This window comes from Diadema antillarum, unplaced genomic scaffold (genome assembly GCF_040938485.1).
Source record: "Diadema antillarum isolate AM-2024a unplaced genomic scaffold, OU_Dant_1.0 seq00001791_RagTag, whole genome shotgun sequence".
In the NCBI taxonomy this organism is placed as follows: Eukaryota; Metazoa; Echinodermata; class Echinoidea; order Diadematoida; family Diadematidae; genus Diadema; species Diadema antillarum.
In genome coordinates this window covers 65,887-90,905 of record NW_027272469.1, presented here as the reverse complement: position 1 = coordinate 90,905, position 25,019 = coordinate 65,887, and the positions used below count along the sequence as shown (strand labels likewise).

The following is a 25,019-nucleotide window of genomic DNA, read 5'->3' as shown; positions in this document are numbered from 1 at the left end:
ATTTTGTTTATGTGCATTCCACTGTGCATGGATATGTCTCTACCATAGCCCATTTTATCTGCTACATGCAAAGTACACTGTGAGATACTGCCATACTTCACTCATCATCAAATTCATGCTTTCCTATCCGCTACTAGAGAGGTAAAGATCTGATAATGTAAGAACAGGGCCTCTCTTCAAAAAGAACTCACCAACAATGAATGACAACTCACAATAGATTGCAATCACCAGGGTGACAGCTAGGTGCTGACCAATAGCTGTGGGTATAACAGTTGCCATGGTAACTGCATATCTATTATCTACTCATAATAACTGCATTGATCTGCATGAAAATGGCCCCTGGCAGGAGTGAAGATGTCTTTGTGAAGCCTGATCAACAGGAGCCCACATCCATCCAAGCTGGTTTTTCTCCCAACTTGGGCAGATGCAGATGTTTAGTTTTTCGATGGGAGTGAATACAAGAATGTAGCACTCTTTAAGGCAGTGTGGACAGCTATTGCCCCTAAAATGAAAAAGTCTCCCAAAGTACCACAAGTCTTTAGAATGGGGTGAAGAAAATAAAAACAGCTGACAAACACAAAAGAAAAATGGTATGTAAGAATAAATGTGGATATCAATCAAACTTATCATTATAGCACTGCATAATTTGCCAAGAAAACTTCTGTTTTGTTTTTTGTTGTTTTGTTTTTGTTTGTTTGTTTGTCTGTTTGTTTGGTGTTTGGTTTTTTTTTTTTTGGGGGGGGTAATGTAGGGTAGAATGTAAGTGCGTAACAGGAACAGCACCTACATTTCTTGCCATTTTGTTTTAGAGGTCGTGAAATAGAAATTACAGACACAAATATGTGTGAAAGCATAGACTGCAATTAAGAATCTCGTAATTTATTCCATTTTATGATATTACACAAACTGAATAACAAACTATTACCCCTGACATAAGAACTTTGTTCCATATACCAAATATTCAGGTATAACAGGTCTCAACATTAGGAATACTATGATGCAATGAACAGTACCCCAGTGCCAACATTTAATCAGCAAAACAACTACAGATGAAAACCTTTTTTAATGCCATGATAAACACAAAGGGAAGAAGCTCTTCTCCTATATCAACAATAATCAGAGCTGAAGTGGAACTTATAAAGGCAAAATAGCATATCTCCCATTCTAAAGCCAAGTGGTACTTCAATATACATACATGAATATGTATTATACATTACTTTTACTGTAGGCCAGCTACTCTTTTTCTCCATATTGTTCTGTTTGTCACTAGTAGACTTTCATCTCCTGTAGTTGCCATAGTGACGTATGGCAGACACGTATCCTACTGCTTTCTCCATGCTATTACCAAAAGTAGAGGGGCATAGAAAGTCTGAACTCAAGAGTAATACACTGTACATAATGCACCAGCCAAGCAGCCATTTTGTGAAGAATTCTTACTACGGCAACTCAGGCAGTGTTTTCTGGTGTGTGTGTTTTTTTGTTTTGTTATGTTTTTTCAAAAAATAGACATGGCGATGTGAAACTGCATTAGGTATGCTGAAGAAAATGGCCTTAAATCAAATATCATGTAAAGCTTCAATGTCATGTGCTACAACAAGACAGAAAAAAAAGGAGAAATTAATGAGAATAAAGATGATGATATAAAACCAGAATGACTGACGTTGCAGTCACTGTACAAAGATGTTGTGAAATCCTAGTGATTGTAGCACACCCCCTTGGGCATCACCACAGAGATGCTACTAAAATAAGTCCCAGGGCCCTCGCCTCATGCCTAAACAATAATTGCCTGCTGTACGTCGGAAGGGCGAGGGCGTGGTCTATTGTCACTGGAGTGACTGGACGTAGTTTTCCGGTATTAATCCTGTCTTGCCGTTGAGTGTGCCGAGCAACCAACCTCTCTCCTTCGAGGACCGAACTGGTTGTGAAAAAAAAAATGCAAATATCATAAGTGAAGTGAGAAAAATCAGTTATTTGTTAATAATATCAGACTCAAAATATACAAAATACATGTATGATTATCTGATATTCTGATAGTGGCCGCAATTGAGCTGAATATTACCACTGCTACTACTACTACTAACACTACTACTGCAACTACTACAACTATTGCTACTACTGCTACTACCACTACTACTACTACTACTACTGCTACTACTACTACCACTACCACTGCTACTACTACTGCTACTACCACTACTACTACTGCTACCACTGCTACTACAACTGCTGATTCTATTGCAATATTGGTGATTTTTTTTTTTTTTTATAGCCTAATATTTTCAAAATATTAGGAATTCTGGTAGTAGGTAGGACCATGCAGCTAAGAATTTTCAAACTGAACAAAATGGTTAGGTAAACAGTACTTTTGATTAAAACAACAACAACAAAATCCTCCCTGGTGATGTGTTACTGGTTTAGTAATGCAATATCAAATACTGAAATCATACTAATGACATACAAAATATGATAATGACATACTCTATAGTACAGAAATGTATTTTGTAACTTAAATCATTACCTTCATTTTGTGTACATTGGATTTTCGTTACTGTCACAACTATTGTTTGATATGTAGATGTATATCATGGCTGTTATTTGTGGAAAAACTTAGTAAAAGAAATGAAATGAAAATACCACCCTTTCACACCCCGACATCAACTGTCTATATTCTGAAATTTTCTGTCATGTTCAAGTCTTCATCAAAAACAAATATCTAGAAAATATCACATATGTATACCTGTTGAGACTGATAAGAAATTCTGCCTTGTGCTGTGACATACACTGTTTGAAGGATTTCTCTGGCATAAATTATCAAGCGATCTCACGCCATACTCACCGTTGACAATGATCTGATTGGGTTGGAAAGACAGTTCCGACTCATTGTCCGCGTCACATGCATAAAGCGTTCTCACACATATGCCCCTGGGAAGAGATATCAGAGTTTTCAAATTTATTCCCTCAAAAGCAAGAATCAATCAATCAAGAATCACTTGGATCAATACCAGATAAACTACAACCATTCGTAACAGATTCAATGCCACCTCTGTATATCTATACAGATAGATACCAATGAACCATATCAAACCACTTGTTCTTCTTCAACCATGTCAAATTTAGTTGACAATTTTACATTCCACAGCTCATGATATGGTGATTTCATGTGCTACAACTCACATAACAGTTTACACCAGCTAAGAACAAAGTATTTTGCATTATATTAAGTTTACCCGTTTTTATTGAAACAGTTTGGTACCACTTTCTGCTGCTTGCCACTACATAATATGCTCTCCTATGTAAATTTGCCATCATTAAAGCCTGTTTCTAGATGAGAGAAGTTTGTCTGGCATTGTACAAGTTGTGTCTGGGGGTAAGAACCCTCACCTCCCTGTCCTTTTTATCATTGTTAATGACGCCTAAAACAAAAGTATCAATGTTGAGACTTCTGTTAGTACTATTGCTGCCATGTGTGACGATATGGCAGAAGCAAGACAAAGGGTCTAGGAGGTGAGACTACACCAATCAGGTGACACTGTGTGGTTAGGACACATTTTTGTGTTTTGAAGTCAGCTCACATATGAACAATCCATTAGTGTACAATTGGACTCTCACTGGGCTAAACATCATAATACAGGACAATATATTATTATCATTGACTGGGTAGCAGAAGGCAGTAACTCCAGAGTTTTTGCATGGTGCTAACATCCTCTTGCCTCTCAAGCCAACAATATGCCTTCAACACCAACTGTGAGCATCTGATGGTTTAATCACTTTAGAGGAGCTCTTCTGTGAGCTTAATGTTGCCTTATATGAAACAATTTTCTCTCAAAATACAATTATTACATGGTTTGCGATGTCATCTTTTGTTTTACCTGCCAATATCCCCTGGTACAATTTGTGTCAATACTCTGAATTACATTCCAAAGGAAAATGTCACCACCAGCTCACACCACAAGACTTGCACAAGACACTGACGACCTGACACAATTTTTGACACTGCCTCAATACTTCCTCACACAGCAAACCAACAAGAATGATACCATAATACAATGATAAAGACAACAAATATTCAAATAGAGAAAAATCATGCTAATGAACAGATGGGCTGTGCATTATTGTTTGGGCTGAATTCAATAACCCCTCCCCCAAGAAAAAAACACACAAAAAAAACCCTACACATTTTGAAAATGGAACTTTGATTAAAAGTAAGTGAAAGAAAAATTATGACAACTATTAGTCCATTAGTGAAAGTGACTTTAACGTAAAGTTCATGTTTGGTGTGATGAGAGGTGCTTGGGTGGTAAGCAGCCATTCCGGTGAAAGGGTGCCAGTGCAGGATAAAGGAGGCAGGGTTGACATAAGGCTGAATTCAAATTATATTGACCATTACCTGGAACATTGGACAAAGTCTCAACAACAACCAAATGAGAAGTTCAAAGAGGTAGAAGTAGAACTGTAAGATTTTTTTTTGTTGTTGAATACTTTTAGTATTTTCAGTCAGGAAAGTCAGGCAAAAAATTTGACTTTTGGAATATAATCTGACTGTTCCATAGGGGGAAAAAAAAGGCTATTTATCACATTGTTTGGTTTTTGGTTGTTGTTGTTTTGGGGGTTGGGATGGGTGTGAGCAGGCTCTTTGATAGGAGCATGGATAATAAACGTCCTTTAAACCCAAAAAGGAAGGGTCTACTTGGCAAAGAGAGTCAAATTGTTTTGTGATTGGTCTTTTCTTGGTTTGTCTGTTCCTGACCACATTACCAGGTCCACATGCTATGGCCATTTGTATTCCCATTGAGAGAGAGAGAAAAAAAAAGGAAAAAATTGTGGGGGAAAAAATGGTGGGGGGGGGGGGGGATTCATGGGGGAGATTCATGGGACCATGGCAAGCCTCGTCAGTGAGTGTACATTTGCTGTGGCTGAGTCACTCCTGTATGGATGCTGTCAGGGGACAGGGAAGAAGACTGATGCCAGGGAATGGGATACTAACTTCTTCCCGGGTGTATCGTATATACTGGTTGCCTCTGCACCGGGAACATTGGAAGCTGAGGGATCCGTACTCCGCCTGTTGTTAGAACACACCCAGCAGAGGGAGGGAGAGGATGAACACGCCAACAGAAAATGGGGGGAAAAATACAAAACCAAACAAATCGTGATGCACTGTTAGTGTCATCGTGGCAACAGTATACATCCAGTAAACTCCAGTGGCAAAATCATAATTCACAGCAAAAGAAAAAAAAAGTATATTTACTATGAAATCAGAGTTTATTATTACAAGAAGCAAATGTTATGTAAGACAGGAAGGGCTGTGATTAGATGCAGAGCTCTTTGTAGTTTTGAGTGAGGAATATGTCAAGCTGAAAATGCTTAGTGGCATGAGGGTAAAGCTATTAAAGCAGGAAGTGGGCTGATGTCAATATTAGTATTAGAGCTAGGAATGATAACTTCTTGTTTTAAGGCAACGAGGATGGGAAAACATACACAAGTCAATCCAACAACAAGCCAAAAACATATTGATACCCTCACTATCTTAATTCTATTTTATTTACGTCTTTTTTTTTCTGTCATGAAAAACGGGTGCTGCAGTTGATAGGTGTAAGTATTCCATGTTAAAAATCACTAAAATCTATCACTCCTTCCACTATGACAACCATTACTAATTGAAGTATAAAAGAGTATCACTGAAATACAAGAACACATATAGTAAATTCATTCAGATTTTGCTGGGGGAGGGGCATGATATCACAAGAGCGGAAGATGCATGATAACATCAAGCAATTACATCCTAATTTTACAGGCTGGAAGAGGAAAGACAAGATCTAATCTGATTGGGATCACTGCCACTACTCAGCAGGACATTGACTTTCCTGAATCTTAAAGGAAGCAGGGAAGAGTCTGGAAATCAACAGATTTTTTTTTTTTTTTATTCTTTTTTTAATCTCTCTCTTTCAATAGCTGAAATCATCTCAAAAGAATGTCATTTTTGCATTCCATACATTGTTAGGGCATTCCATACATTGTTAGAGCAGATAATATCCATGTGACCATGAAAACAGAACACCACAGAAAAAATAATTGCATTATCAAATGAACACTCCAATGTTTTTTTGTGTTTTTCAGGGTCTCTGAGCTATCCTTTGCTATCGGCTAATGTTCATAGCTAATGTTTGATTCCTATCGAATGGACAATAAACTAGGTTTGCCAAAAATAGGCTGCTTCTTTCAGAATGAATCATTTTGTTGTTGTTGTTGAATAATTTGGAATGGATTCAAACATCTGATATGTGTATACTGATGAAATGAGATATTGGTTCATTTTAAAAAGAGGCAAATTTTATGCTGCAATGACTAATGAGGAGGGAATAGGCCTTCAAATATACTTCACACTCAGATCCTGAGGTGTTTACTACATCTACAAAAAGCCAGAAAATATCTGCAACTGCAATGAGGAAAGATGAACTGCGGATCAAAGTAAAAAATGAAATGGCTTTTGACTTTGCTGAATTAATTTTATCATACAAGTGAAATGGTTCAAGAAGCATTGATTGGTTTTCACTTCAAAACAACAACAGCAAATTTTGTCTTTTCCCAAAGTATGTTGCACATATCTGGGACTTCTGTTGTAGAAATCTGTAATGACCTTTGCAAGAAGACCTTTAATACATTCGAGGGAAGTGTAATGATGTCCTGAAGGAAATATCGTATTCCAAGGGAAATTTGGGGAAAACACACAAAGTATGAAGCATTTTTTTTTCACACATTTTAAAAAATCAAATGGAAGTGAACATCAAATGAGATGCGTGTATATTTTTGAGATTTATACCGCCAGAACATTGCATGAAGACTGAAATCTCAACAATAGCGTGGGAGCATGTATACATTTTATCAGAACATGAGTGATCTCTCTCAAAATTGCTGGTCCCCATATACCCATATAAATGGCATTCATGTTTGATATATCAATGTAATCTGCAACAAATATTTGTGTATATGCTAACTTCTTGCTGGTAAATTAGTTTCGGAATGCAGGGATGTTTTCTGTAATTGTCCACTCAGAACAAGGTTCAGACATCTACCCTCATCAATTTGATTCATGATTTCAAAAACTAAGTAATTTTTGATGATTAACAAATCATGAAAATATGAGCCTTTAATGACAAATCAGAGTGAACATAGAGTGAGAATTGCTCAAGGTGCAAAGACAGTTCGAGTTCTTGTACATGATCTGAGAGCTCATTCAAGTAATACAAATGCTCGAGGCGATCTACTTTACATCTTAAGGTTAACACATAATCAAGGAAACAGTTTCATTTCCTACCACCGGTTGTCTACCAAACAAAGATTCCATCTGGAATTGTGGCTCTGGAAGATTTCCAGCTATGAGAAGAACCATGTCTCTGGGAAAATACATGCTATCAGGGTCATGCAATGGGAAATAGCTTTCCAAGATGTGAGCTATATAAAATGCAGCATTAGTAAGGCCTCTAAAGCAATGTCTCCTCATTTCCAATACAAGATCATTCCAAGATAGCATATGGTATTAGAATGACATATATATATATATATGCAAATGCCATGCTCATGATACTTCAGTGTTTGTTTGTTTGTTTGTTTGGATATTTCACAGCAAATGAGGGTGTTTTTCCCCTTTTCTCCATTCCACAAAAAAAAAAAATCATCATTTTTAGGGGAGAAATATGCATCCCCTTAAATTTCACTGACATTTTGAAGGTAATATGCTGAAGGCAAAACTTCAAGCATTATTCTCCTAGCTCTCTCAAGGTGGGAAGTCAAGTGCTCTTTCATTTTGCTAGAAAAATAAAAATCTGTTAAATTATCTTAAAATCCTCTCTCTACTCTTCCACTACTATGACATCACAACAAACTGTTGTATCCTTTTGTTTGTTCTTCCAGTAGTGGAGGTACATATACCTATTGTAACCAAAATGTTTTAAATTCACATCCTTTTCATAGATTGTCCTATTTTTTCCCTAAAAATTCAGAGATACGCTCCAATAATATTTCTGTATTCTCTGAATCCACATACATGTTTGGGCTGTAGTCTTCTTTTATGCACCATTACGGTAACATCAAAGCAAATACTTTCCTCATGTATATAGGTATGTTACATTCAAACAAATGAATAGTCTCTGATTTATCCACTACACTGTACTGGACCCTCATTCTCAGCTAGAAGGAATCCATTTCTGTTTGCTACTAGGACACTGCTTTGCAAAACATGGACTACGGACCATCAGGTCTGATTTGTGAGACTATTCCAATGTGGAATCATTCAGCAAATATGCTCTTTTCTTGATGCCTAGATTCAAAATATCATTCATATTACCTCAAACCAAGATATAGACATATGCAGATAAAAAGGATTCATAAATCTACTACTTGCTATCCTACTCAGTAGCAGTAACGCCTAAACCAGTCTCTCAGCTATAAGGCAAGCTATACCGTCACACAAATCAAAAGGGGAAAAGAATGCCACCAAATAAAAATTAAATGCTATTTTCTGCTCATACCTCTCTAAAACTTCCAGTAATGATACATGCAATAAAGGGTTGCGAGCACGTCTGTGTTTAATTTAATTTAAATACAAAATAAGCCTGAATGCTATACCATTCATTGCTTGTTCAAACTATATCAATATCCAAATAACACTAATACCAGTATTCTTTATTGTTTTGCAGTATTTTCCACTGAAATCACAAGTTGGTTGAAAAACTAAATGCTCCACATTGCTAAAATATAACTAGATTTTCTTTTAAAAAAAACCACACTAAACTAAACTAAGAAACTATATCCCCATCAGCTGGAATATGTATCTTATACCCTTTAAATTGATCATTCATTCATAACACCATTAATTCCAATTCTGGATACTTTATGGCATCGTAATTGTGGCAACCCAACCTGAAATGATGGAGTAATGATCAAGCAATGTAGAAATTAAAATCTGAATTTACATTATCCCTTGGTCAGTCTATTTCACCCTCCACTATGAAAAAAAGCCAAGAAAGTAAAAAGAGATGATATCTGAATAAAATAAATGGTGATAAAACATGATGACTACAGATCAACCAACATAAGAAGAGACAGAAAAAGACTCAACAAGAAAGTATGTGCTTAGCTGGAGCTCTTTCCTTGGAAAACATCACAATAAAGCTGGAAAAATATGATATGTAACAAAAAATTAATAGGTTAAATCAATACTTAAAGAAGAAAGACAGATTCTATGAAAAACACTGTTTGAGTTTGAGTTTGAAATTGCATGCCAAGGTGCTATAAGGAGCTTCATTGTTAGTGTCTCAACATTAGCACTGACAGATTAGTCTCCAGTTCAGTCTGTTACAACATTTAATCATGCAAGCACTAGGGGAAAATTATACATTTAAAAAAAAAAAACAATAACACATTGCTCTGCAAGTCTACCCTCGGGGCAAGCCAAGGGATTTGTCTCTGACATACTGTGAAGATGATGATGCACTTGAGCTAGATGAAGAAGTCTTAGATCTTATTGGTCCTTCATGATTGTCCCTGCATGGGGTTAACCAATGGCAGATAAGCTTTTATTCATGGGAGTAGCACAAATGATTTTGGAGGCAGCAAAAAAGGTGGTTAAATGAAAGGGGGGCAGGTGGTACTGGAGGAGGCACTTGTTTGGTAAGCCTTTTGATATTTCTTTGCAAGTTTCTATGAGTCTATTGATATTGACATGCATAATTGGTATAAGCTGATTAATATATATGGAGCAGGTGATAACAATTTATGCCTGATTGTATTTTTTTATGTATCTATTTTTTTTTTTGCTAGAACCCTATCACATCTCAGACCTACAGCTGTGTAACTCCTATCTGAGTTTGCAATGTAATGGTGACTAGATAGGCAATGAATCAGAGATTGGTTGGTGGCAGTTGAGCATACTGTTCATTGATGCATTTGCTCTTAATAGCTAACAAAAAAAAATGAGACAAGTGACGTTGGTATTATGTAACACAATAATTGATAGTGGAATTACACAAGGTATTGGTCACAGGAAAAGTCATCAGTAGCTGTCTACCTCCAAACGAGGGGATGATTTAATTTGCCTCAATCAACATATTGTAAACAAATGGTGCTGTCAAAGACAGGGACTTTGTTCAAACTGCCATGATACCAATATACTCATGTCCAGAAATCACAGATTGAGAGCAGGTTCCTCTCTGAGTAAAATCAAAAGCCAGGTTATTGTTTCCTTTGGGGGTTATAAGCAATAACTCAGGATTTTGATGTTGCATACTTCCATGTTTTAGGGTGAATAAACTTTACTAGTACTTCTAAATAAAAAGAGAGACAGAAAATATTCTGATCTTCATATTGCAATCATATACTTCTGACACTGTATTTTGGCCACTCTCAATCTGTGATTTCATTTTGGAGAGGCTAAAAGAGAAAAGATTTGCTTCTTTTCATAAACCAGCAGACAAGTTAAATGGTTACAGAGTTAGATTGCTGTACACCAGGTGAATCGTGATCCTTTCCAAGTAGTTAAAAGTCTGTTATGGCAAATCATCAGTTACATCATTTGGAAATTTAGGTTCTGGCCCATTACAAGAATTTTATGACAAAAACTATGTATGTATATAGTATATTATATAAACAAAAGTGCATGTACTACTGTGGTTTTGAAGAACAGGGGCTGCCATAATCTGGTATCAAGGATTAGATTGTGCAATTTTTGGACACAAAAAAACCTAAACAAAATATATTTATCCATACACAGGGACTTGATGGTAAATATATCATAAAATAGAGATATAAGAGTTATCTGTGAGTCCTTGTGTGAGTTAGTATTCTCTATGGTGTGAAGAAAAGATTATTATGTTCTACAACACCTCCTTAGGCCAGGAATGAACACGCTAAAACCCTCTACCTGGTTTATATTTACTGAGAAAATTAATGACAGTGCTTCTGAATGAATGAAAGCATTCACATTTTTACCTTCTGTCATCATCATTTATCATTTTTTTGCATAGAAAGAAAGTGTAAGTCCCTGCTATAACATATGTGTTTGAGATATAATTTGTGTATAAATACGTACAAGAAAAAAAAAGGAGAGAAAATAAAAACACAATCAAATATGTAGGTTAATATAAATTTCTGATTGACAGGAAGGTTTCCCAAGTACTTACACCTCATCCGCTCTTGCTAACGGTGGTCTTGTGGGGCCTGTAGATGAGAAAAACAAGATACCAGTTATGCATATGCCCTAGAGGTATTGAAGATAGTTGGTTTTGATACTCTTACCTTATTCATGTCTACATATCTCAGCGTATAGACGAATAACAAGGATGTCAGCTGATAGGATGGGATAGATAAGGAGAGGTAGGAGAGATGAGGAGAGAAATATAAAGAGAAGATTAGGAGAGATAAGGAGAAATAAGAGATAGGATAGATAGGAGAGATGAGGAGAGATAGGGAGAAATAAAGAGGAATAGTGATAGATATGGATAGATAAGGAGAGATAGGAAAGATATGACAGATAGCAGGACATAGGGAGAGATATGACAGATGAGGAGAGATGACAGATAGGAGAGATAGGGAGGGATGAAGAAAGATAGAGAGAGATTGGAGAGATGGGGAGAGATAGAAGTGATGGAAATAGAGGGGTAGATAAGAGAGATAAGAAGAGATAGGGAGAGATAGAGAGATATAGGGAGAGTTGAGAAGAGATGAAGAGAGATAGGAGAGATAGGAGAGATGGGTGAGACAGGGAAAGGAAGGAGAGATAGGGGAGAGATTGTAGAGATAGGGAGATATAGGAGAGATATGGATACAGATAGGGAGGATAGGGAGAGATATGACAGAGAAGAGAGACAGGGAGAGATAAAGAGAGATGAGGAGAGATAGGGAGAGACAAGGAGAGATAAGAGAGATATGGATACAGATGGGGAGGATAGGGAGAGATGACAGAGAAGAGAGAAAGGGAGAGATAAAGAGAGATAAAGAGAGATGAGGAGAGATGAGGAGAGATAGGGAGAGACAGGGGAGATAAGAGAGATATGGATACAGATGGGGAGGATAGGGAGAGATGACAGAGAAGAAGAGAGACAGGGAGAGGTAAAGAAAGATAAAGAGAGATGAGGAGAGATAGGGAGAGATACGGAAAGATTGGGAAAGATGAGAGATAGGAACAGATGAGGGATGAGGATAGATACAGAGAGATAAGTGAGAGATATGAACGAAAGGCAGACATAGGGAGAGATGAGAGAGATGGCGAGATATGGGGAGAGATGAGAAAGATGAAGATAGTAAAGGAGAGTAAAACTAAGACAGATAGGTAGGGAGAGAATGATGGTAAATCTGGTGGAAAGAATGATGGAAAGCAAGCAAAATGAAGAGTGAAAAATTGTAGGGGAGATGGGAAGATCAGGTGAGGTAGGAATTTGGAGGAACACAAAAGAGACATACAACTCATTTTATAACAATCCTCATCCTACACTTAATCTGAATACACAAGGAGCTAACACTAAGTAGACAACTGCTTTAGAAGCTCTGGACATTTTACATCTGAATGCAGAAAATAATAATGGTCTTTGCCATTAATGACATTATTACAATCACACACAACTTAGTCACAGTTATCACTAGACTGTTTATTCACTTGGAACATGGGGGAGAATGAAACAGAAACTCACAGCTTTCTGATCTAGAAACACAAGAATGGAGTAGAGTTCTCCTCTACATCAAAGTCTATGTGGATATGTACATAGTTTCATTTCATTCTGTGTTTATAATTGTTTGTTGGGTTGTTGTTGTTGTTTGGGGGGATGGGCATATAATTCATCCTTGAGAGATAACAGTAACATGATAAGATTGATATACAACTAAACAAAAATGAGACTTGTTATATGGTGCTAATACTTGATTTGTGCAATAAATATAGTTGTCACACACTAATATGCAAGATATGCAGTAATGTGATACAGGATGTTTGACTGGGGTGCAGAGTGGAATACAGTGGGTGGTTACGGATTGCCTGTAAAGAACTTTTGAGGAGAAAAGGGAAAACCAAAAGAGGAAATGAAGCGCCATCTCATTGAAACCAGGAGTAACCTTATAGGATCTTATACATCCTTCCGTGGGGTTGAGTGAAGTAATTAAGTCTTGTGTGCAGTCAAGAGCAGCAAAGGATTATCTGGCTACAGTGAAACAACGCACTTTTGCGGGCAATAAGATGTTACATAATACCCACCCCCACCATCCATATAAGGCAATTCTCTGAATTCCACTTTCCCATCATGAGAAGGGTAGGTATATAACTGAAGAGTCATCAATTATTACCTCCAAATGAATGCCCCTGGCTACTCCATTTAACAAAAAAAAAATGCATCTATGTTGTGGTTACCTAAAATTAAAAAACTCTCAGGGGTTCTACAATAAAGATTGTATTCACTTATAGAGTTATTAATGATCCTTTTTTTTCTACTCCCCCCCCCCCCCTGCTTAAAAATGAGGGCTACAAAAAGATGAAAAGAAAGATTTATCTAGAAAGTGCCTGTAATCACAAGGGTCTTCCATATCACTCTTCTCATAGTATTCATAAATTCACAAGAATATTACTTTAGTACAGTCAAAGATGTATATTGGTGCATTTTCACCAACCACTAAGCAGGTTTTCATTACATGATTGGGGTCAGGAAATGAACCAAACAAAAGCACAACTTAAATACAAACAGAAACAAAACATAAAGGGAGAATGCTACACAAATATAAATGTGGATCGAGTAAATGCAGCAGTATTAGAACACATCATTGAAGTTTGAAGAAAATCGGACAATCCATTCAAAAGTTACGAATTCTTAAAATTTTAGTGCTACCACCCCTGGATACGAAAAGACTATGAAGAGTTCTTGATGTCATTTCAGGTCAACAATATGAGAAAATATTAGGATAATTCCACAAAATTTTTATCTTTAATGAACAGCACACAATCCCTTGACTTGTCACTGACATGCATCAAGGGTAATAATTTCCCATCCACTTTCCGAAAGAGTGTAGTCAAGTGCTCTTTTATTATTCCAGTAAAACAAAAATATGTTAAATCCTCTTTATGTTTTCTTTATATCATTGTCCAGCACTAAAGTCACAAACTGACAAAGTCTTCTCATCCAGGGATGGTGGCAACGAAACTTTAAACTTTTGAGTGCATTGTCCAATCTTCCTCAACCTTCACTTCCATATTCTACTGATATATGCTGTATTTACTCAATCCACATATATATATTTGGGTTGCATTTCCCTTTAATTTGAACTGCATGTTCTATTTATCTAAAAAAGAGAAAAACAAATTTCTAGAAAGTCATGTTTAAATCATATGCACAGGAAAGTAAACCAATGTCATGGAAACAAACTGAATATATAAAATGCAGGTACATTAAGAAATGATAGCAAATTAAGAGATGATAGCAAATAAAAAAAGCAAATCTGACACTCACTTGCTGTCAGAAGTTCTATATCACATACACAGACACACAAATAGATCGATGACTGGTGAGAGCTGACAATTTTTCCATGCTTTGATAACTACTCAGTCAACGAGTAAAAAATCACATGAGAGATGAGAAAGGTGCGTGGGCCTAAGGTTCCCCTCTTCCCCCCCCCCCCTTGTCTTTGTGGTGGTATCCATGAATGGTAAAGATACAAACACATGACCAGAAAACACAAACCACAACCACGAGGCATGCAGTATATCCAGCCATCACACTGGACTGGTATTATATCAATATCAAAGTAGACCTGTACAAACAATGTGTGAACTCAAGAAGGACGTCTTATCTAGATTTCATTTCTGTGTGTATTCATGCAAACATGCATGTATCTGAGTGGATGTGTGTGTGTGTGTGTATGGGTGTGTGTGTGTGTGCGTGATGTCATGTGTTTATAATGCGTATGTGTGTAAGCCATGGATTGTTTCAAAATGTAGACGTCAGAGATAAACTGTCTGTAGCCCATGCTGTGAACAGTAAATACTAGCAAAAGCTACAATCTACAGGAATAAAATATCAAGCATCATCTTTCTAAAAGGCTAAAAGCCTGTTTTTTCCTTTTTTTCACATAAACAGTCAATGTGTAAGAGATTAGATAAAAAAAGGTAACATATTGAATATTTCCAATAGTTCCAAATGTCATCCCAAACTTCATACAATCACCTGTTCAAGACTTACATGGGGGTAATAAATCTATGCACATAGGCACATATAGTAGACTATGGCTTTAACAACCTTCTGCATCTCAGCACATAATTCTAAATATTGTATTTTTTTTTTCATTCAAACATGGAATAATTGATCAGCAATGGGAGCAAAATAAATGCAAAGCATACAGTGTACAAACAAGAGAATGAGAAAGATAGAGAGAAGAATACAAGGAGTATGCGGCAGATGATGAGGTACAGGGGAAGATGAAGAAGAGGAGGAGGAAGAAGAAATTGTAGAAGAGGAAGAAGAGGAAGAGTGGAAGAAGGAAGGGAGAAAGAAGAGGAGAATGATGTGGTAAAGGAGGAGGAAGAGGACGATGAAGAGGAGGTGGAAGAGGAGGAGGAAAGGAGGAGGAAGAGGAGGAGGAATAGGAGGAGGAAGTAGAGGAGGAAGAGGAGGAGGAAGAGGAGGAGGAAGAGGAGGAGGAAGAGGAGGAAGAGGAGGAGGAAGAGATGGAGGAAGAGGAGGAGGAAGAGGAGGAGGAGGAGGAAGAGGAGGAGGAAGAGGAGGAGGAAGAGGAGGAGGAAGAGGAGGAGGAAGAGGAGGAGGAAGAGGAGGTGGAAGAGGAGGAGGAAGAGGAGGAGGAAGAGGAGGAGGAAGAGGAGGAGGAAGAGGAGGAGGAAGAGGAGGAGGAAGAGGAGGAGGAAGAGGAGGAGGAAGAGGAGGAAGAGGAGGAGGAGGAAGAGGAGGTGGAAAGGCTGAGGATGATAAGCATTACTACAAGAAAGCAATAGATGAGGACAGAAGGAAAATGAGGGAAAAGATTAGGAGGAGGGGAAAGATTAGGAGGAGGGAAAAGATTAGGAGGAGGGAAAATAAGATGAAAGAGGAGGAGGAAATCCTCATCAGCAACCAAATACAAATACACTTTTTTTTCAGCAGTATACATCTTGATATTTCTTGACAAGGCGGTTTATACATATATACGATTTGATGTGTCTATACATGATAAGTGGAGCAGCCTAAATCTATTAGCTAGACAAACAGCTTATGCAATGTATACGAAATCTATATACTGCATAGTGATTCAATACAAGTTTGAGCTATATGCAATGACATCACGGAGTATTGATAAGATAGATAAGGAAGGCAGGTCAAAGACATTTAGGAGAAAGAAAATGTTGGATCTCTCTGGCTGAAACTTTGTCCATAACAGCAGAACTCTCAGGCACAAAGATAAAAGCCTGTATGTCATGTGGATGGAAGGAGTATGTTTCTATCAACCAGAACATGAAAACAATACATACAACCCATGACTGGTTTTTGAATGAGATAACACTGGTATTTTCCCATAGAAACTCATCTTTCGTCAAATGATACCCATCAGCTGCTGATTCAGTCAAGCTTGAATTTCCTAGTAAGCCACCTTCTTTACGTAAAACTCGAACAGTCACTTTCATACACGCTGCAAGCTGTATTAGGAAAGCCGTTCAGGGTTTTTTGGGTAATTTCTAATTTTCAGGCTCTTTACATTGATTCTATCATTTGAAGCCAGTATTCTCAATCACCATCCTGAGCAACACAGTCCTCAAAGTACTTCACTCTTTCATCACATTTTCTTCCTGCAACATTGGAACACTGACTACATGGATCAATCTCAACAGACAATATCTAACTAGTGATTTGGAAATCTATGAAAAACAACAACACCAGAACAGACAAAAAGCAAATAAAATTGAAAAATATGTGTTTGTACACAGCCAACACAATCAGGGTGCCATACTATGATATCCTGCATAATTAGAGTATCATACTATGATATCCTTTTAACACTTTTTTTTTTGACTGAAGACATGATGAATACTACCACAAACAAAACCCTTCATCAACAACCAAAAACAAAAACAAAAATGAATAAGCAGATTTGGAGACTCAGAGTAACAATTTTTCTTTCAAAAATAAGTCAGAAATTACTGAACCACCCTCTGAACATATCTCTCACACAGCTAACATGATACCTGACATCTGGTGTCAATAAACTATGTGTGAAAAGCATCTTAGTAGAATGATCTGAAACACACTAAACTGGAAAGCATATTTTGGCATGAAATAGCTGATTTAGACTGCTCTTTTTGAACAGTTATAAAAAATGTGTGTGGATAACTTCATATTTCTTTTAATACACAGAGAGTAATGATGCATTTTAGAATAAACAGCAACCATAGGTTCAGTGAAGTATGATATCTATCTAACCTCTTTGCAAGAGAAAAATTGTCTCTACTTTACTTAGTTCAAGTACGAATCATGATTTTATAATTTACAGTCAGGTTCTGAATGTCTTTATCTTTCTTTTGCATGCAGTGCATTCTAAGCTATGGACAACTGCTGACTTAAGCTGAAAATCTGCCCATTCTTATAAGAGATCTCTAACATTTTGATGATGAGAAGTAACCCCTGTAAAGGACGACAGATGAGTTTGTGTTTCATCAATTCTAGATAAGAGGTATAATTTGATATTCCTGTCATAAAGAAATCAGCAGAATTATCCAATTTGTATGCCTTTTAACATTTCAAAGTTTGTTTCTGATTATTTCTTTTCAAAGCATGTGTGCACCAACTAGACAAAAAATATCTGAATACACAACAGCAAATACAATGAGTGGGTTATATGCAACTAAAATGTATTCGTGATCACAGATTCCACAAAGAGACCGGGGGGAGGGTAAAAATGAATGAAGTGAGTCTGAAGAAGGACAGATCAAACAAGAGAACAAAGACCTTGGGGTGAAGATGGACTCTATCGTGCTACCATGGCAACGAGTTACCTGCTCGAGGGATCTCAGAGGGAGAGCGGTACGTTCGAAGGGGACTGGACCGATCCTCGTCCAGACTTTGGGGAGGGCTTTTACCTGAGACCGCCCCAAAAATTAATCAGGCAGAATTTAAGGTTAGAGGTGGGGGAAAAAATTATCAATAACATGAAAAATATCTTCTGAAGTAAGGAACTCATCCACAAAATAAAAGGTCCACAGAGCAGCCACAAAGAACATGTGCCATATCAAAAGGCTTTAAGTGAAAAAGGTTTTATGCCCCTTTTGCTACGAATCGCATGAAAGATGATGAGACACGCTTGCTGAACCTTGAATAGAATATTTCTTCCATTTAAGGGGCTCAAACGGAAGAATGGTTTCTGAAATACTGCATGTGACTTTAAATAATGCAAGTCACGTCTAGTCTGACCTTCAAATGTATAGCTGTGAGTAAAGCACAGACTACTGATCTTGTTATTTTACCCTCAATCAAGCATGTAAACAATTTAAATCAGTTTCACCTTTGACTAAGCAGGTTGCATCCAGTTGCACACCACTATCTTTTAGTTTCTTTTTAAGCAACACTGTGCATTTCTGCATCTGAGCTTTAGTTTCCTGCTTCCATTAAAGAGACTTTATGTGCTAAGTTGGCTACAAGATGGGAAAAAAAGAAGATTGCAATCTGCTGATCCTAGCCTTCTCCTCACCGCTAATCTAAGAAAACAACCAAAGAGCAGAGTTTTGGTTGGAATTGATGCTTTGATATTATGACATAAAAAGGCAGCAAGCTATAGATATTCCCACATGAAAGGTGAAATTCAAGGAGAGCCTGTATCTTATTCTGCTCTCTATATAAGCTACCATATAAAACATGTCACAGGTAAAATGGTGGATACTTTTTATCAACACAAAGTGTGGACAATGGAGGAATTGACATTAAAAAGTAATAAAAGAAATCTACATATCTCACTACACAGGGTGAAGCAGACTGTCAAATCATATGCTGCGACACTATTGACTACAACCACCTGCAAGCTACTATAATTTCTGAAGCACAAATATTTGAACTCCATGTGTGTTCACAGAAAATCAAATGCCTTAATACTCTCAACTGAACAACAGATGCTGTAAAGCAAATTAGGATCACATAGATACACTGCCGTAACAATAAAGCACAGTAAGTAAATGCTAAAGCTAGAGCTAAAAAGTAAAAAATAATAATACAAACAAAACATGCATGAACATAAATTAACCTTGTACTTATACTGATTTATGAAAAGTAAAGAATATTTAATCATAAACAGTCAGGTAAATATTTTCATAGCATTTCATAAGTCATGAAATGCTGCATCCACAAAGTTTCTTTTCTACATCTCTGAAAAGTATATTTAGCTCAAAGTCCCATAAAGAATGAATTATCTGCAGGAACAAAAGCGCATACATTCTTATTTTCAAATAAACATACCAAGAGTTCTCCCTCTCTCTGAAATAAAAAATTTGTGCCTAATATTTTCCGATAGAAAACATCACGTTTGTTCATGTTAAAAGGTACATACTAACTGCAACGGTCTCTATCCTCCAAAAGCATTTCTGCTAGCACAATATGCAAAAGCACATGCATCTCATCAACTGCAAATCATACCTTCACAATCGACTCACAAGGTACTCCATCATCTTGCAGTGTAATTTTTATCAAGACTGAAGATATTTGTGTTTAAATTGCTAGAAATTACTATTTTGATAAAAAAAAGTAACAAAATGATAATAACATTACTGCCAACTATAATAACACAAGTATAGTAGTAGCAATCATAATGATATTATTATTGTTGTTATTATTATAACTATTAGTATCATTAGCATGATCATTGACATCATCATTATTATGATCATTATAGCAATAGGTAATACAGTAGCACAAGAGTAGGCATATCAGAGTAAACACCATTCTGCTGAGAGTCCTCTTATTCTCTCATTACATTTTTTTTATCACAGTAGCTGAATCACATTCCCTACAATCTTAAAGAATCAAATGAAAAAGCCCCTTCAAGTAGCAGTATATGTTTTGCAGGGTGGGAGTTTTCACAGAAATGCAGTATGGCAGAATATCAAAACGTGAGCAGAATTGGAACGGAATATATCACTATTATTTTTCTTATTAGCTGATGCTAAGGACAACTGCATGATTTTGAGCAAGCAAACATAAGACAAATGGCTTTATATCCTGTCCTAAGGACTGGACAACCTAACCATACGTCAGAAAGATTCTGGAATTATCTAAAGAATTATCTAAGAAATTTTCCCTTTACACTGATTATCCAAGGCTCCCCAAATCTTATTCACAGATTGCTGGTCCTATACTGCAAGTAAACATAACGTTTTATAGCTTGCTCTCTTTTATATGTTAAGAGCACTTCCCTTATCAAGCATGTCAATGACATGCACAATATCTTTGTGGGCGTGCTCTGGGCTTTCCCTACATAGCAACGAGTGACCAATGCATTCCACAATTCATTTCTGAAACTGCAATCATCAAAAGTATGATCACTGGATTGCTTCTTATACAACATGTGACTAGTAGTGACACATGAATACATTTGAGTTTGAAAAAAAGAGAAACCAAATCATAACTATGATAATTAGGTAGAATTATTATGGATTTTTTCTTCTATTCCAAGTTGCTATGGTTCTTATGGAGCATTCAAAATCATAGTCAGTGTAAAGGGTTGTGAAGGTGAAGGGAAAATGAGCTGAATAGATGTAAGAAAATTGTTAATTTCTGATGAAAAAAAAATATAATCAAATCCAGTCTGACATTGTCATTTTTGCTAAGTCACTGGTACATTAGAAACCACAAAGAGAGAAAGCAAACAAACAAACTAACCCCCCCCCACCAAAAAAAAAAGCCAAGAAAAAAAAAAAGAAGCCATATACAAATAACATAGTGAAGGCCAATTGTCATCAAAGGAGTCCTAATCCATGACTGACTTGAATTGATGAACATTTCTTTGCATAACAAGAGCATTGTCAAAGACTTCTTAACCTACAAATTCAGCCCATTCCTGCCAATATTCAACTAAATAAAGAAAAAACAACAACCCACACACATTGAGTGTTATGCATGGTTTCTCATTTTTTATAATAGGTCATGTTAAGGCCAGATGAATCAGAGGAACACATATTATTCTTATTCCACATCAACAAAGCATGCATGTAAGAAAAATCAAATTCAATTTATGCCTACATCCATCTATGTCTGTAAAATATCGACAGACACACAAACATTGGCAGTGGAACAATTCAACCCATGGGAGCAGAAAACATCCTACAGCAATGATGGCTTGAATTCACCACTAGAGGGCGGCAGAACAGAATGAAGCCTCTACCATACCATAACAACAAATAGAAGTCAGTAATCACAACAACAACAAGACTACATAGATAAAAGCTACAGACCACGATGATTAAGTCCACACTACGGATGACCACAAGAAAGACAAAGAAATTGGCTGTCTTTCTCTTCAGAGTGGGAAAAAAAAAGCATGTCAAATCAAAGATACATCTTTAAGAAGTCTACAAACAGTATAAGAGACTATGAATATTTACTCTGACTGGTGGATGACTAATTGTCCCTAAAAAGTATATCGCAGAGGCTGGAAAACAAATAAAACAATACCCAAACAAAAGTTCTACACAAACATGTCACAGCTGTTAGCCCAATGAGAGCAATTCCTTAGCAGTGAACAGGTTTGCAAAATGATAACAAAAATTGGCAAAATACACACAGGTTCACAGAAAAAAAAAGAAGACACAAATAATACCTGGCGGATTACAAAGACATATCGAAACATCTACATAACATATATTTGGCAATAGAGCTTACTCTAGGCAAAGCAATATACAATATTCCTACGACTCATGATAGATATCCTGTTCAGACATACTTGGAGAGCAGGAATGATGACAAATGAAAGAAGATAGCAAGACACGTATGCAAATAAAACTGAACATTGAAAGCTAAGAAAATATTCGCAAGGCACCAGATGACCCAACCACAAAACAAGAACACTAGAGGTATGCCCTGCAGAAGGTCACAAGTACCGCCAGCGAAAGAGTCCCACTTTATGGCACTTGAAGATCACAAGCTCATGGAGGAACAGAGCAATCAGTCTAGTCCTCATTTGACCCCGTGACCTCCGTCCCACAAAGCTGACACTCCTCCTTCTCGGCAATTAATTTGTGACATTCTGAAGGGCAAACCTGGCTACACAACAGAGGAAACTACTTGAGGACGACTGAAATGCGATAAACGGACTTGTGCGACGACGTGACTGTCTTGTTTTCGTTATTTCATTTGGCATGCGTTCAGCAGACATGGAACAGAGAAAATTTACCATGGTAAGTATGGTACTTTGGGTACTTCCTCATTTGAATGGATCTCCAGAATACTGAGAGATGGAATGTAGTGAAGTAAGTAAAGGAGGGTTGCATGTTAGTACCTTATGAATGTGACTCGAATGAGATCAAACATGACATAAAGCATACAATCTCAATCTCATTCTGTGCTATCAAAAAAAAAAAAAAAAGATTCACAACACATGACGTCTATTAAAAAAAACCAACCCCCCCCAAAAAAAAACAAAAACAAAAACAAAAACAAGGTTCACTACACATGACGTCTTTTTGGGGGGTGTATTATAAACACAAACCGATGCAGGTTGGCAAGAAAAAAAAACCCAGAAATGATAAATTCCCTTTATTCATGACTGATAGATCAAAATCAATAACAAACATTTTTTTTTTCTCCAACCTTTTTATCTGTCACTATATGTATCTCGATACCTCGGTGGGATCATAGTCCCATTTCATGGATCCACAACTAAGTTATATGTTGTGAAAATCAGCGTATGGCAACTGACAAAGTTCTGGTGCATAAATGAACATATGGCCACAAATTGAGGGCATAGAAGAATTTCGTTATCTATGTTCTTTTGCCAGATTTTTCAACATCACAGTTTATCTGTAAGAATTTATTGCAAAGCCTCCATTACAAAAACAAAATCAATACAGGTATCAAGATGGGTTCCTTCTAAATAAGTGCAGGATGCTATCTTTGCTTGGATTTTTAATTCTACTGATGAGGTTACATATGTCAAAAAGAGTTGGGAAATTCCCCAAGTTGGCAAGGTATAGATCTAACTTGGCTTACAGTTATGTCTGGGGTCCCATACTGTACAGCAATTACTGTACCAATGACTACCATGTACAAGACTAGCAGCTTGCATGAAACCAGGCATCACCAAATATATGTATTTCTGTTGTTACCGCAAATAATCACAATTACTGTAATCTGTATTGATTGCCAACCTCCTTATAAAATGAGCCCGAAATGGCTTCTTTGTAATAATGAGAAGGCCGAGAATGATGATGATTTGTGGACGGTCAGTCAGGACGGACAAGGAGATTACTGACCAGTGATAGTGATGATGACATTGACATAGCGGTCAGAAGTGATGCCTGTGTGAAAGGGTGTACGATCATCTGGGGGCATTTCATGAAGCATTTTGTCCCACAAACTTTCAAACAAATTTGCTCTAGGCCAATCAGATGCAAGGATTTCAGTAGCTTATAACAGTTTGTCAGATGAAATACCTGACAAAACGCTTTATGAAATGTCCCCCTGGTGAGAGTTGATGACATGATTGATAGTGGTATGGTGGGCTGTAGTGGGAGTTGATGTTGTCCTCAGTGAAGGTCTCACCAGAAATTAATGTTTGTATTTCTGTACAGATGCCAACATTGTTGAATTGGCATCACATATCAAAGGCTATCACATGCTACCATCAATGACTAGCATAGAGTGTTTCATTGATCTAATGACAATGCAGAGTCCATACACAATGATATCTACCATAACAAACCACACTGATGACAAGTAATTCATAGAGAATGCATATTCATGGTTGCTATGGTTACCATACGAAGGCGACAGCATAATGCAGTCATTCTTGCAGGGATGCGGGCACAGCGTACAGTCTGGTAAATAATCCGATTATGATACAAGTGACTGATGTGTTCTGGGAAGAGATTTGGCTACAAACTGCATATTCATCAACACAAATTCAAGACTTGTCTGTTCAATGCATTTTCTTACAGACAGCTTGCGACAAGTTAAGAACCATACTCCACTACACAAATTTCTGCAGATGCCCCAAAACACTTAAATCCAGCACAGCTGTATGTGGGGAAAAGACATTGCTACAATAATTTCTCATAATGAATATGCAGTTCTCTTCCAATTACAAATTTCAATCAAGACTTCATAACATTGAGCTGAGATAAATGTTACTATCTTATTAACCAGTTATGCATTACAACACTTATACAAACATCCTATGAATTTATTAGCTAGGCCTCATGAATTTGAAAAAACAAAACAAAACAAAACGATAAAATGTTTGCAGGGAATAATAGATAAAACAACAAAAGCAAAATTGCCTCTGGTGTGGTATCATACAGTTTTCATTGATCCACAAGCAGTATTAATCAATGAACACAAAGCTAACACTTAAATTAGAATAATTATAATTATCATAAAAGATCTCACTGCTCTGACACAGATATACTTCTGCTATTCTCTCTACTCAAATCACTGCATACATTGAATATTTTTGGTGGTTTTATTTTTGTGAATGAAGTCTGAATTGGTAATAAACTACATACCAAAATGTTGCCTCCTGTAACACAACTAACACAACTAAAACTTGCACTATTTTTACAGTGGAAAATCATTGGCCTCATTGCCTGAAAGGCGATAAGAATTAATTTTTCATTCTGTCACTGTTCTTTTTTTGACAAAATATGTTTAACCACACAAAAAAATTGCCTTAGAGGTCATGATTTGTGAAATATACAATATGGCCTGATAGCAAGTAGGAGGCAAAGAGGATACAAATATATGCATATGTGTGGTTTATGTATAGCATATACCTAGAAACATGCCTCGGGAATAAGATCATATATATAT

At 36.8% G+C, this 25,019-nt stretch overlaps 1 protein-coding gene across 1 annotated transcript in view; it reads right to left on the bottom strand.

The window, feature by feature from the left end:
* Positions 1-1,808: 1,808 nt before the first annotated feature.
* LOC139712308 (rho GTPase-activating protein 26-like) overlaps positions 1,809-25,019 on the bottom strand; it is a gene marked incomplete at its 5' end in the record, with an annotated part of 86,411 nt that continues 63,200 nt past the window's right edge. Inside the window, 6 exons of the mRNA XM_071624147.1 lie at positions 1,809-1,915; positions 2,837-2,922; positions 4,985-5,059; positions 11,175-11,211; positions 18,008-18,091; positions 22,387-22,440. Coding sequence (XP_071480248.1) covers positions 1,824-1,915; positions 2,837-2,922; positions 4,985-5,059; positions 11,175-11,211; positions 18,008-18,091; positions 22,387-22,440 — 428 coding nt within the window. The remainder of the gene's footprint in view (positions 1,916-2,836; positions 2,923-4,984; positions 5,060-11,174; positions 11,212-18,007; positions 18,092-22,386; positions 22,441-25,019) is intronic.